General features: G+C 39.2%; 1 protein-coding gene across 1 annotated transcript in view; it reads left to right on the forward strand.

The window, feature by feature from the left end:
- Positions 1-15,170, forward strand: part of alk (ALK receptor tyrosine kinase) — a 229,022-nt gene that overhangs the window by 129,538 nt on the left and 84,314 nt on the right. Inside the window, exon 6 of the mRNA XM_088433659.1 lies at positions 7,803-7,934. Within this exon, the coding sequence (XP_088289785.1) occupies positions 7,803-7,934 (132 nt within the window). The remainder of the gene's footprint in view (positions 1-7,802; positions 7,935-15,170) is intronic.

Raw genomic sequence — 15,170 nt, forward strand, 5'->3', positions numbered from 1 at the left:
ATCTTTTAGCAATAAATAAATAAATAACCTTCTACCAGTAGATTACATTAAAATTACCAATCACAGTGCATGATTTCTATTGATGCACTTCTGCGTACGTGCCCACCCCCATTGCAGATTTGCAATTGCATCACAGTGTTCTCTATAATTTTGTTTATGTGACTGGCATTGTTCATTTTAGCAAAGCAGCACTTTAATTTGGCTTTTATTGGACTGGTATAAAAATAGTTGTGCCATGTATGTATAGTTTCTTTTGTTTATTATTTTGCTATCAATTACCGTAAAGGTTTTGCTTCATCATGTTTTTAGAAGGATGGATGGATGGATGGATGGATGGATGGATGGATGGATGGATGGATGGATGGATGGATGGATGGATGGATGGATGGATGGACGGACGGGCAGGCGGGCGGGCGGGCAGGCAGGCAGGCAGACATTCCAGGAGACAAAAGCCTTTTTGGCAAATGGCTCACTGCTACTTTCCATGTCTTAAAGGAAGTTGCATCCATAAATATTTCAACCTCAGATCCTTCAGGAATAAAGTCGCTACTACCCCTTATTTTTTTCTTTATTTTTGTTTGCCAACCATGCACTTTAAATGTAGAAATTTTGGATGGAATACTATGATCACAAAATAGTATCTCATAACCTTTAAACAAGGGCAAAACTTAATTTCTTGATTTGTTTGTTACCAATTATTAGGCAGTTACTTGCAAGTTAAAACAGCAATTAATACTGGTATCTTTACTTCCCCCTGACATTTGCACTCAAGTGACAATCCAGTTGTCAGACCTTGACCTTGAGTTGAACCAATGTTTTTTTTTTTTTCTGCAACAAAAAATTGCAAAATAAAACCTTGACTGGCACTTGGAAAATACAATGGTACAGATGAGACATTTTTTTTCATTTTTCATTTTTTAATGAAACCTTGCAAACCACAAGAGGACATCATTTATTCTGCACATATTTCTGTGCAAGGAGTTTGTTTTGACACCGGTGTTCTTCTGAACATCTTTGATAATCATTATGCTGATGTTATCAGCTTGTAGGTTTTCCTTCTCCAGTCTTTCATTTGCCATGAAATTTAATGAAATCTCAGTAAAATATTGCTGTAAGCAGGAATAGTACAGTGCTGAAAACAGCCATGTCATTGTAGGTATTTTAACATTTTGTGGATCATTAGGGTCTGTTTCCCAAACAACCTAATCTTGGCTCACAAAGCAGGGCTTAATGCTCAATTCAGTTTTATTTTGTTAAATCCGATTCTGATCATATTTTCAAATAATGCGACCTATGTGTGACCAGTGTGCGAACGCAAGGTATGCCTAAACGGTCCTGCTGGCCCGCGAAGTGGACCAAACGTGCATTTATGTTCATAAAATATATGAACAAGAAATCATAATTAATTTTAATTCATCCCATGCAGTTTCAGGGAAAATACTTTATTGTCATATATAAGGGTCCAAAAAGATTTATTAGATCTTTATTTATTCATTTTTTAAATTTACATTTCAACGTTATATTTACAGTTGAACCCGCTATTTGCAAGGAAGTAGGACCCGGCCGGCACATTCAACAAAAATCTACATATAACTGACTCTTGAAGATATCCTGTATTACGTTAGGAACTGTTATGCTACGTGTACACCGAAAGCCGAATCATTCGCCGAATCACTACGTTCTTTGGCGGGGCTTTCTGTCGCTGTTGTACTTTTTGTCCAGCGAAGAGAGGGGAGGGGAGGGGAGCGAGCTTGCTGTGCACTTTACGGTAGATCTGGAAATAAGAGCATTGCTGAGAACTTTCACTTTTCTGGGATGTGACCGAGCCAATACTTTCGCCGACAGCACCTTTATTCTTTGCGGCAATACTTACCTGCCAAAAAATAAAAGTTTCAATGTCGCAATCAAGTGGCCGAGACCGTGCTAAATATTGTGCTGACAATGCTGCGCTATCGTTAGCTTAGCACAGTAACTACGGTTCAACAGCTGTTAAGTGAAGCAAACGCTGCACATACCAGTTGGCCCAAGTTCTCTCTGCCGCCTTCCTACAAACCAGGTGAGTGCTCTTGCTTATGGCGTTATATTTGTGCCACAATTACGCACGCGCGGAAAAAAAAAATGAGCGGAGAAAATCAAACTGAGCGAGCGAAAACAGATTTTGAGAGCAAGAAAAAAACTATTGAGCGCGTAATGATAAGAGTTTGAGCGCGCGCCGATGGAGTTTGAACACAGAAAAAGAAATTGCTCGCTCAAAATTCCTCTTTGCTCGCTCGGGATAGCCCTCTCTCGCTCAACATCTCGCTCTCGCTCGCGATACTCCTCTCTCCCTCGCTCAACATCGCGTTTGCTCAACATCGAGCTCTCGCTCGCTCGAGTCGTCCTCTGCGCTCGCTCAGTTCTGTTCACGCGTTACGTTTGTGCCACAAAACCAGCCAATCAGAGCTTGTAAAAGCACTTTGATTGACACAGCTTAGTATCCAATGAGATTGCTTGTACGCTATCCGTTGACGCACTCTCGTTTGCCCTGTGTTCACCCGAAAAGGGCAAACGAGTGTGCGTCAACACGGACTTGGGCTGGAGAATTACTTTTAATATTATTATTATTACTGTATTGTATCATTTGACAGAAATACCTTGTTAGTTTTTGTACTTTAATAATATAAGCCCACCCCTCCCGCCTACGTCGATGTGACGCACTCTCGTTTGCTCGTTCCGGGTGAACACAACAAGCAATCTCATTGGATACAAAGCTGTCAATCAATGTGCTTTTACAAGCTCTGATTGGCTGGTTTTGTGGCACAAACGTAACGCGTGAACAGAACTGAGCGAGCGCAGAGGACGACTCGAGCGAGCGAGAGCTCGATGTTGAGCAAACGCGATGTTGAGCGAGGGAGGGAGGAGTATCGCGAGCGAGAGCGAGATGTTGAGCGGGAGAATGCTATTGCGAGCGAGCAAAAAGGAATTTTGAGCGAGCAATTTCTTTTTCTGTGTTCAAACTCCATCGGCGCGCGCTCAAACTCTTATCATTACGCGCTCAATAGTTTTTTTCTTGCTCTCAAAATCTGTTTTCGCTCGCTCAGTTTGATTTTCTCCGCTCAATTTTTTTTCCGCGCGTGCGTAATTGTGGCACAAATATAACGCCATACTTGCTTAGCTCAGTTTCATCTTGAAAGCTCAGCTGGCGGTGTTAGATCACTTCAGGTGAACGCAAAGCGGCCGCCATGATTCATTCCTGCCCCCTGCGTGTGCAGTTGAATGTTCCCGAAGTTGATTGGCTGTGGCGACGCGAAACGCAGAGAAAAAAACTTCACAGGAAAGGTGAAATTTTGCTTCTCGCGACCGCGTGCGACCATTCGCGTCTCTCCATTCGAGTCCATAGTTCCCAGTCACGCGAACTCCATTGACAACAAGACAAAACGCTACGCTTTTCCGCCTCTTTCGCGTTCTATGTGCGCGTATCATTAAAATAAATCATCTCCAAAACATTATTTCGGGTGCAGCCCACGCGGCCCTGTACTAGTTGATCAGGTTGGGGACCACTGCTGTATACCATGATTTTAAAAGCCCACTTGTGGAAAGATTTCCCTCCCCCTGAGCTAAAATGAGTTTGACAACCCTGCCCTAATGTTTAAGGATAGTTTTTTTTTCTTCTTTTTGTGATAAATTTTTGTGCTTGCACTAAACTGAAAGGAAAGCCATTGAATGCATAATACATGCCTTGAATGAATGCCCATTGCAAGACTGCATGCAGACCCATAAACTCTTATGGTCATAAACAAACATCACCTCATTTATTTGAAATGGTACATTTGCCTTGTCCCTGGCTTGTCTATTTTTGACGACAAATGTCACTGCACATTGCTGTTCTTACTGTTCAAAGCATTTCAGTTGTAAAAACTGAGCTGCAGTCTGTGTAGCTGCACTGATATTATTCAGGCTGATGTGTGTGTGTGTGTGTGTGTGTGTGTGCGAGGTGGGGGGGACCACTGGAATTAACATTTATTGTAAATACAATTTTGAAAAATATCCTAACATGTTTCTACGCACATTGTATGACATAGAATATTAAACATGATTCACATACCGTTTTTCCTATTTCCTTGCGCTCATTTTATTCCATCTGATTTTGGGTGAGCGGTACAAATATCTTGAATTGTTCACCTGTTAGTCACAGGGCAATTAAACACAAAATATCATTCTTATTCACACCTAATATATTCTGCTTGTTAACAATCCTGTTTAGTATCACAACAAGTTACAAAAATAACGCCATCCTCCCTTTTTTTCCAAATGTGTAACCGGTTTTGATGACAACTTTGCACACCTGCTAGACAAATAAGTCTACCTAAAGTGTACATGTTTTCATTGAAGTTCAATTTATTTATGCATATTTGTTTACCTCTCATTTAAAAACAGCTGGGATTGGCACCAGAATGTCCTCAATCCTGTTGAGTACATACGAGAGAGAAAGACAGAGACATATTTGCCTCAGCATTTAAACACCTGCCTCCTATTACTGAAAAGGTGAAGAGAGGGGTTAGTGACCTATGGAGATCCGAAATGTGAAACAAGAATATGGACAACGGTCTAGCATTTCAGCTACTTGTAGAAGCCATGATGAGACGCAGATCAACCAACAAATTGGCAGGGAAAAATGCTATACTACTTTTACTTAAACACAGACACACAAACTACAGTTGCCAGCAGCTATACAGCGCCCTCACAGTCCTAGTCAGGTCAGGGTCGGTGCTGGTACGTTGGAACAGGGACTATTTTTGAAAATTCAGGAATACATTTCCAAAATGTTATCAGTAAGGTGATCCCTCGCGACTTCGCGCCTCCCCTATCGCGCCCTCAGTGCATCGTGGATTTGACTTGGCGATCCGATACCGGCTGCAGAAGCTGGCTATACAGGAGAGACCTCTCTGACAGTTGGACTTGCTGCCGAATTCAGCTTGGATTCTGGTAACAATTCTTTAAAGAGTTCTTGGGCTCTCTTGTTTTCCCCTGGCTCAGTGCCTGTGCGTTAGGGTTCACTCCGGTGGATGAGAGGATAGTCTCCCTCTGGATTCGGGTAAGGGGGACGGGTCCTGACTGATTCTTTGTGCCTATGTGCCAAACAATAGCTGCTTGCTTCTTTTCAAACTTTGCCTGTAGCAAATGTGAATGAAGTAATGCACGCTGTGATGGTAACATCACTGATCCACTGGTGAAAGGAGACATCAAAGCGCTTCTCTTTCATCTATAACAATCTCAAACAACAAAGAGTATGTATGAATAAAGAAGTTTTGTTTGTTATGATTGCATTATTGTTTTATGTGATGGTTTTAAGCGATTGAGAGTGAAATTTCAATTCTTTATGTTTCACATATATTTCAGATTGACAATAAAAGCACACCATACCAATGTAGTATATACTGTATACTGAATTGTACACCTTAGTGATGCCCCCACGCATGGCAGAGATAATCACGGCAAATAACTACTTTTTAGTTTGTAATCACAGATTATATAATCTCAATTAAATTGGAATGTTGCGTAAAACGTTGTGAAATGCTGTAAAATGATTTCCAAGAGCTTTTTTCACCTATATTCAGTTGAACACACTCCAGAGTAAAGGTGTAGGTTAAATGGCCAAGTTGAAAGGACACTACTAGAGCAAGAGCACTTAACAATAACTTCTGAATCACTGTACTGATTTCTCGTGTCTTTCAGCAACAATTCTTAATGGGTTTATAAATGCCTTAACAATCTTGAGCCCTCCCTGAACTGCTTTTACCCGATGAATACTTAAAAGCTCTGTAGTCCCCTGACTCCAGCGTTTGAGTCATTCCAAGAGTTAACGCTAGAATGGCATTCAATCATGTGACGACCTTTGGCAAAGCTAAACCATAAAGGTCACAGTGCCTTTTTTTTATTTTTATTTTTTGCCATATCGACATCATGTGACTTCATTCATTGTAAATAAAAGAAGGGGTCTGAACCAGATAGCATCTTAGTCTGAGATATAAATATTAAACACTGTTCCACAAGGCCTCTTATTGTCCACAAATGTGAAAAAAGTATGTTCGAATTTACATACAGTTTTTTTTTTTTTACACTTTTGTCTCCACTGACTATTTGAATGGCTTCCTTATTTAACTGTGCACTATCTCTGTTCTGTGTCTGTTTTGTCTAATTTATAAAACTAACAAAAAAACACCAACCAACTTACCCTCTCACATTGATTTCACTGCCAATGTAATCAGCTCCAAAGCAACAAGTGGCAGGGCAGGATTATCCCCCAGCAAACTATAAACGAACATCATTAGACTTTCAACTCTGGCTTTCATAGGAAAAAAAAAATCATATAACAGATCAAAGCCATTCTCCAGCAAGCCAATGTGCTGCCTAGTACAAAAATCAGTTTGTATCTACATAAGAAAGAGGCTAAATCAAGACAAGATAATCATCAGAATCTTTTTTTTTTTTTTTTTTTTTTTTTTTACTTTTTGTGCTGTTCTTTCTTGTTTGTTTCAGCCTCTGAGGATTGGGATGTGTCCACAGTCTGGGAATATCAGAAATGTCACCTCTCAGATTTGCATAGTTATGCAAATGTCACCCCAGTACAACTGCACTGTTCAAAATGTTGATATCAAAACAGTGCATCCACTGTATACATTTGTGTGTCTTTCTACCAGCAAGAGTATCTGGGTCAGAGTTTGTTTTTTTTCCCCCTTCTTCATCTCCTTTCTGATGGATACTGTACTCAAAGCCAGATACAGTACTTATGCAGACCTGGGCATGTTGTTTGTCTTAGTACGAGACAGCCTTGGGATGTCACACACGCTTTACAACCAAGACATAAATTAGGCCATGTCACTGACTGATGTTTTTCTCCAACATAGGTATAGAGTTCCTGCTCTTTATAAGATTGTGTTCGTTTGTTCATTTGTTTAGTTTTTTTTACCCGAGCAACTGTTTTGTGTTTGTGTTGACATGTATTCTAAATCTTAATGGAAAAAGGAAATATAGAACATGATATACATTACATTGCATTTTCTCCCGTGTATAATACAATATATGAATAAAAAGTATATACAGTATTGTGTATATATATATATATATATATATATATATATATATATATATATATTCTGGATGAACATTTGAATCTTAAACAGAGATGTCCATTTTTGGATTTTTACAAAAACAATCTCCTTAGGATCTCGTCTTACTTTTTACCAGCCAAAAGTTTCAAATTGTTAAGGTACAAGGTGCTCACATGCTCATGGTCAAGGTGTCCATATGTGCACTTGACATCGAGAAATTTAATGCTTCAATTTGACAGTCAACTTCACTGTGATCATGTCGACAGTGTAAATGCACAGGCCCAGTTTCACTTCCCATCAGTTATGCATAGATTTGTGTGTCATCTGAATAGTTGTGATTGTAAATTTTATAACTGTTTAGTGGTGGTCCTAATGGAGCATGTACAGGTTGAACAATAGAGGTCCAAGGATGGACCCCTGGAGAACCCCACAAGTCTTGACCATAAAAGAAAGTTACACTGGATAGTTATTCACAGGACAAATCTAAATTCTTCAATTTACCCAAAATAAAAGCATGGTAATGGCATATGCGAGGATGCCTAATTACATGGTGAAAGCTTGGTTCAACAAAATAACATTTTATTCTTAGGCAGTTATTCTCTAGTTACATGTTTCACGAAAGGTATATTAAGTTGTTCTGCACTATTATAACATTTAGTTTGTTGAATGTAACAATTATTGATGAGTATTTTTGTTTCACCTGTCTTCCAGCTTCCGCCGCAGGTCCTATCATCACTCTCGAGGGCCTCTACCATTGTCACGAGGGTCCTGCAATCACACTGGACAAATTATGTGACTTCAGAACAGACTGTCCACTTGGGGATGATGAGGGCGAGAGATGTCGTGAGTACATTAGGATCGAATAACCAAGAGAAAATCACGTGCGCTCTTATCTCTGGATTAAAACACTCAAATTAAAAAGATGATTTGCTATTTTGCAGCTTCATTAACAAAGCCTAGGAATATTGCCAATGAGAGGAACATTTGTCTCACACATAATCTCTTCCAAAAAAAGTCAAAGTCAAAAGAGAAAGGCAGCTGAAGCAGTGTCGATATGCTTGCTGAGCATTTTTCACCCTTGACATTTTTTTTATTTTATTTCTATTTATTTTATTTTCTGTTTCATTGCAGTTTTCTTTACAAGCTTTTGTAGAATCATTGCATCGACCAAGTTTCACTCTTCATTTTTTCAGATGAATTCTCTCTGGGTCTGTAGAGGGTATAAATCCAGGGTAGGTGAGAGCATTGCAAATTCCCATCAAACTTTGGATCATCAACAATCATCAAAACCGCCATAATGAAAACATTTTGTCCGGGTGTGAGACAGCTTTATAAATACAGTGTATTTGATTTGAGCATTAGGACATTAGAGCACCATGAGATTTCTCGGCCATACTCTTGAGAGCTAGTTTCTTTTGTCCTTAATGCAATGGTGTATACAGGAGAAAACTCCCCTTGTTAATGCTGTTAATATATCACAGTAAAACACACCAAAGCCAAAATAAACCTTACAATAACAAATAATAACTGTTTGGATACAAATGCCCTGATTGTTAGATTGTTCCTGGCGACATGTCGCGGTGTATTGGTTGTCTTGATGTAATTGTCTACGGCTATCTGCTGTTGTGGCCAGTCTGGGTTTTTGAGTATTATAACAATTATTGATTTTATACGACAAACCAATGTGCTCTGCACACTTATTGTCGGTCTACTGGGAAACGGTTTCACTAGATCTTCACTCACCTTTTCCCTTACCTTCTTACAAAGGGGCGTGGACACACATGCTTTTACCCACTCTTTTTTTTGCAGTCCATCCACCTGTTCCTAAAATAGTAGTACTCTTCATCCTCTATGACTGAGGACAATCGCAAGCGATCCATAAATCAGTATGAAACATACAGTTGGCTACTATACATCAGTTTTTGCTCTGTTTTTGTTTTTTTTTTTCCTCCATGCAAATCGCGCTGTGACCCCCTTTACGATGCCCTATTCTCTCTGATCTGTTGGTGAATTTCCCGATTTGATCTATTTAAATCCCTCATAAGCTACACAAGGCTAATTAACAGGGAAAGCTAGCAAGGGAGTCAGGCGCAACGATCATAGTTTGTGTCAATCACAAAGACTTTTGACACAGAGGTGCAATTTAGTCTGTACTCGCTGCAGCCTCTGCATCATTATGCATACAAGTACACGCTTTCTCCCTTCTTTCTGTCACAGATTCCTCTAGTTGATCTTCGTCAATCGAAATTCTGCCGACACCCCACTGCTTTTCAGCATATTCCATCCAACTATAGAGGAATCTTGCTTCCATCAAAGGGAATGCAAGCATGTGATTTAAGTGGTAATCTGCAAGATTTCTCCTTATCCCAGATTTTACTTATGAGGCTGTTGCTTTGAACCATCCCTCCTCTTTCAGCTAATGCCATGCCAACTAATAAAGTAAAGGAAAACTTGAAAATGTTGCACATGTAAATATGTGCATTTTTATCCGCAAGAAAACAAGGGAAAAAGTGAGTGGAGAAGTTTTAATGCAAAGCACAGTATTTTGTGCCATGTTAAAAATAAAAAAATCTGGCAAGCACAAAGCACACATATGCTTAAATATGCACAAATATACACATACAGTACAATACACAGTATCCTGACCATTGCCAAAAAAACACATGTACTGTATATTCATTTTTATTGAGTACATTTTACAAATGTAGGATCATCTTTTCTTGAAATGTCTTTGATATTTGTCAATTAATTTAGAAAACCTCACAGAAAGCAATATTGCCATCCCTTTATTGATAGTGAGAAAAAGGGGTCTTAGTCATCTCACATCTGGGACACTTATTTTTCTGAGGGAATGCATCTTTTATTTAAAAACAATCTTTCGTCCATTTCCTAATTGTAAATTTTTTATGAATATTAACATGTTATAAATGCTATTCAGAACAATTTTCAAAGTTTTAAATTCTATTATAATTTCTTCTATAAAAGTGTAAAAAAAATGCACAAAATTAAAGCATGTTATACATGCATTAACACAAACTACAGCGTAAAATGGGTTAAGGTGCCTCTAAAGAGCTTCTGGGGAGGCTTTGCATTGTCTTTTATTGTCTGGTTACAAAAATGACACGGCATGGCTCCCACATAGATTGTCTCATTTCACTACTGGAGAGCGGCCAATATTGAGATACAGTACTAACATTCGCTCGGTACGTCGGGTGGATACTCACCAGCCAGCAACCAATTATAATTCAAGTAACATTCAAGTATGTCTACATTCTAACCAGTAACTGCCAATAAATGCATAATGTCAGAGGTTGAGTTTTAGGAACACATTTGTCACTTAGTCCTAAAGGCTTTACAAACACTCAGTCAACCATTTGCTCCGATTGTGTCACTAATCGTGAGGGCTACACGATAAATTGAATTTTAATCGTGATCGCGATTATTTGAGATGATAATTGGTGATATTAACATTTTTTAAAAAAGTAGTACTGTACAGTATGTCAAATCAAGCACTTTCAGTCATCCTACCACCAGGGGGCAAACGCAAGGGACTTCATTAGGCTTCGAGCCGAAAACATGGCGTAGGATTTCTCTGGTGCACCGTAAACAACTTCTGGCGAGTGCACAACAGAGGTGAGCAATCTGGGAAAATACAAAAGCTTGGAAGAATTTCGATCATTTGAATCTACTAGTGTCGTTTGTATTCTGTCCATTTACCTGTATGGGAGATTATCGGCCGACTGGGAGTGAAGCTACCGGCGAGATTCTGAGTGTCTTCTTTCAAACGATGGCAACGATTTGGTTTTTGCTGCCGCACCACGTAGATATCAGGTTTCAATCCCACTTTAAGAGCCTTTAGATGACAATGTTTCCCACATGTTTGCATGCTAAAATCCTCTGCTTTTCTCAGACCCTAATATACCGTACTAGCTGTCAATTGAAACCCATTTTGAAAAGTCCAATCTCTCCATACTCACTTTGAGTGATTCTGGTACTTTAAGCAGCTTCTCATCTGCACCAGTGTGAGAATGATTGGCAAAAATTTGAATAAATTGGGTTTGGGTTTTCGTATTTTTCTTTGTTTTGCACTCAGCAAGTAAGTTAGCTGTGTTTCCCTGTGTGCAAAGTTTTTGCCATAATTGTAATTTATTTTATTTATTTTAGTTTATTATTATTATTTTTCAGAATCAAATCTTAAAGCTATGTTTATATATACTGCTTGTTCAAAAAGTGAAATAAATAGACATCTTTGACCAAACATGATGAATAATCATGATTAATAATCGTGATCGCAACATTGACCAAAATAATCGTGATTATTATTTTGGCCAAAACCGTGCAGCCCTACTAATCGGCAACAGTTGGAGCCAGGTCACTTTGTGGTTCTGTTTTATGTCACAGTCAGAAACACCGTGGCTTGGCCAAATTTGGCATTAACCAGAAAAACAAATAATTGTAAGTAAACAAAGTACTTGTAAAGCAGGATGAGCAAGTTCGAAAACTCAAAGGCCAAAATATTGTTTTGTTCATTAGATTATATTATTTTCGACTTGATGCCACTTACCAATTTTTGATTTTGCACAATCGGTTTAAAACTTCTTCTGCTTTGGAAGATTAAAAGTAAAACACGTGTTATCACGTGCACATTATAAACCTTTAAAACAATGAATTAATATACTGTATCTTCAGCTAAAAAGCAGGTGGTGACAGCTATTGTCAATTAAGTTTAGAATTTATCTTGTGCACAGAAAGATCTTCATTTTGAAAGAAAGACTGACATAGCAAGTTTATTCTGAGGTGAAGGTGATTTTGTACTCTGATGTCTGAATGTGAGAGCAAAGAAATGAATGATGAAAAGAAATGACTGATGTGGTCATTTAGATGGTCGTGGTGTAACAAACTAATATGCAATCACATTTTGACTCCGGCTGTAAAGTTCTACTCGTATTGATGTGGACTAAATGAAGGGGAAGGAAATTGATGCTCTGACTGCAGAAAAGACTTCATATTTCAAGAAGCAGCCCATAGCATGAGTTAGAAATTAATGAAATGTCTTCACAAAACTTGCAAATGTAAGTGTGCGTCCACACATCTCAAAGAATGTCCCAACTGTGAATTCACTTGGCATTAAATGATTTAAATGACTATCAATAATCATAATAACTGTAATACTACACACTACCGCAAGCTACCCCAATCTAAATTTGTTTTCATGTACCACTTTTTAACATATTTTTTTTTGCAATATATTACCTGTCAAAAGTTTTTTCACACCTTCTAATTCAATGTGATTGTGTTTTCATTGTATAAACATTTCCTAAATTATACATGTATCATAAATTACATTAAGGGTGTCTGTGTTGATTGCAGTTGTCTGGGGGCCTGCCTAGCTATTGTTAGTTGACCACATGACATCGCTTGACAGTCAGCAGATTGTCATTAAACTACTGGGCCAACAAGCTAAGAAAAAACCCAAAACAAAACAGATCTCGTTGATCTCTACTCTTCCCTGCCTGAAAGGAGAAGCGATGAATTCTAAAAGCTCTTGTGAAGTTGAACGAGTTAGACTCTGTACCTCAATGCAGTCAGACAAATCTGAACACGTCAGTCATGGTGTTTACTAAACTGTAATGTCACTAAAACGTTGTTGAGTGATATCACTGCGAAAGATTAGATAATTTAATATATTTTGGTACTTCTGTCACTGGGTATTAGGATATTAACAATAGTGCTTTACAAAGATTCAGAAGTGCTCCGTGCTGTGGCGATAGCTTAGTTAGTGAGCAGCGCTTTCGGCACACAAGTGCACTCTGCCATGTGTTGAAAAATAAGAATGAAACTTGTGCTCAAAAAGGGACTATTCAACCTGCGTACTATGGTTAAGATATCACTTTCCATGGGAAAGAAAGGTATAGAGGGTTTTACAGACACATTTCATACACTTTATTTCTGTACGCACAATGTCCGTGGGGTGGGTTCTACTTTGTGGATTTCACTTTTTGCGGGGGTTTCCGGTCATCAACCATAAAAAACGACGGAACACTGTATATGTACTTGCACACTGCACACGATCTATAATTACAAGAAATAGTTGTATATTTTAATATTCTAAGTCAAATGAGTAAGAAAAAGCAGTGTGCCACTGAAAACTACAATGTAATGTATATTATTGGTTTTTCAGACACTTAGTTTATCCAAAATGTTTTGTTGGTTCATAAGAGGTGCGGGCCATCCCGCCCAGTACTCAGTGGGTCTCTTAAACCATTCAGTGCTGTTTGCCTCAAGAGGTGACTGCCTGATTTTGGTAACACAAAAATAAGTGCCACAAGCAGGCGCAATCAACTTTGTACATAGGCAACTTTGTCATTTGCCCACGCATGCCTCCGGAGCAATTTCCTGAGTTGGGTAACAGAAAAATAAGTGCCTCGAGCAGCCTCTTTACTCAGTTGCGGGCTCGCTTGCCCCACCACCGCACTGACCGTTAGGCGCCTCCTCGGGCCCGCACGTCATTCCCAAGATACAGGGAGGCCACAAGTGAACATCGTCCACATCCCCATCCACCCGACCGCCTTGCCACGGAGCGTGCCCTCCCATTGGCAACCCTACTCGCCAGCCCTCACTGAAAATGACAGGATGCCCTGGGACTCTGCAGCTTGCCTTCCATGAGCGCTACATTTAGATTACTACACACACCTTGTAACCTAAACTTCCTTCCAAGCCTTTGCGTGGGCGCAATGACTCACCGTTGTATTTCTCCCCATCTTGCAATGTGATAGTTGAAAGAGCACTTCTTTCTTTTGCTAGGGATCTCTTATCTCTATTCTGTCCAGTTTGCACGTCATCAATGTGAAAAGTCAATCCACTTAGATCAATTTTAACTGATAACCAGGGATGGATATAAGATGTACTGAGGTACGCTTGAGCGACAGACATCGATGCGTAATGTCGCGTGCGTCACTTTGTGCATTTGCATAACCTACTCCTAATGTACTACTAATGTGCGTTACTAATGTAACGCAATTTACCGCTAACAAACATGCTAATCAAGAAGCAATAGTTAATCACCCTCTTGCTAAATTGCAAGACAAACTGCAGGAATAACACGGGCTCTGTCTAGTAGTTTTCTCCTCATCTTTCTTGAAGCTAGGCATGCACGTCCCATGTGTTCGTATCTCAAAGATCTTGTATTTGTTTGTTTATTGAATCGGCTTGGACTGGCTGTTGAAAGTATGACTCATTCTCGTAAGGGTGTGAATGAGATCGTTTATGTCTCTCTACAGTGACCTGGAATTTACCTCTGTCTTCCTTGGACTAAACAAACTTCGTCCCGAACGAACCATGCAAACCATAACTTAATGGTTTGATGAAAGATTTCAAGGACGCAGGCATGAATAAAGCTACGTCACTGACTGAGCGCAGACTGCGCTTAATGTAGGAGTGACACTGAAGATAACATTGAGGAAGACTTTCTAATGAAAGAAAGGGTGCATAGCGTAACCCACAAAAAAAATCATGTGCCCCCCTGCTGATAATGCTTCCGCATTGTAAATATTTCACCTGTCGCTGCGATTTCCCTGCCAGCATGGCTGCATAAAGTTATGTGATGTCGCGAGCCACTAGTGAATGTTGAATGCAATCATATATTTTTGAATGAAGGGGGATATGGGAGTGGGAGTAAATTCTAAACCCAATTTTATGCACACAATGAAAACAGTCTAAAGAGCATTTACAAACACATTTTGCATTTATTAGTAATAGAATCATTGTCCAAAAGGGGGGTGGCACAGACTTTGCTAGGGGTGGCACTCGCCACCTTATAAAACCACTATGCTACTGCTTTGCCTATGTGACTTTTGTTCAACTGCGTGTGGTCAAATAGGCAGGAAAATCCTCCTTGTAGATGTAAGATTACTTAAGCTGTAGAGCAACAAATGAGATGGACTAAAATGTTTGTACATATTTGCATAAATACACCTGCCATAACATTCTGACCCCATATATCTACCATGTATTCAATACATTATCTGAATTATATTCTGCCTGTAGAAAGTAAGTAATGTTGGTCAGATTTAATTAACA

Source organism: Hippichthys cyanospilos, chromosome 14 (genome assembly GCF_059441005.1).
Source record: "Hippichthys cyanospilos isolate Australia breed blue-spotted pipefish chromosome 14, RoL_Hcya_1.0, whole genome shotgun sequence".
In the NCBI taxonomy this organism is placed as follows: Eukaryota; Metazoa; Chordata; class Actinopteri; order Syngnathiformes; family Syngnathidae; genus Hippichthys; species Hippichthys cyanospilos.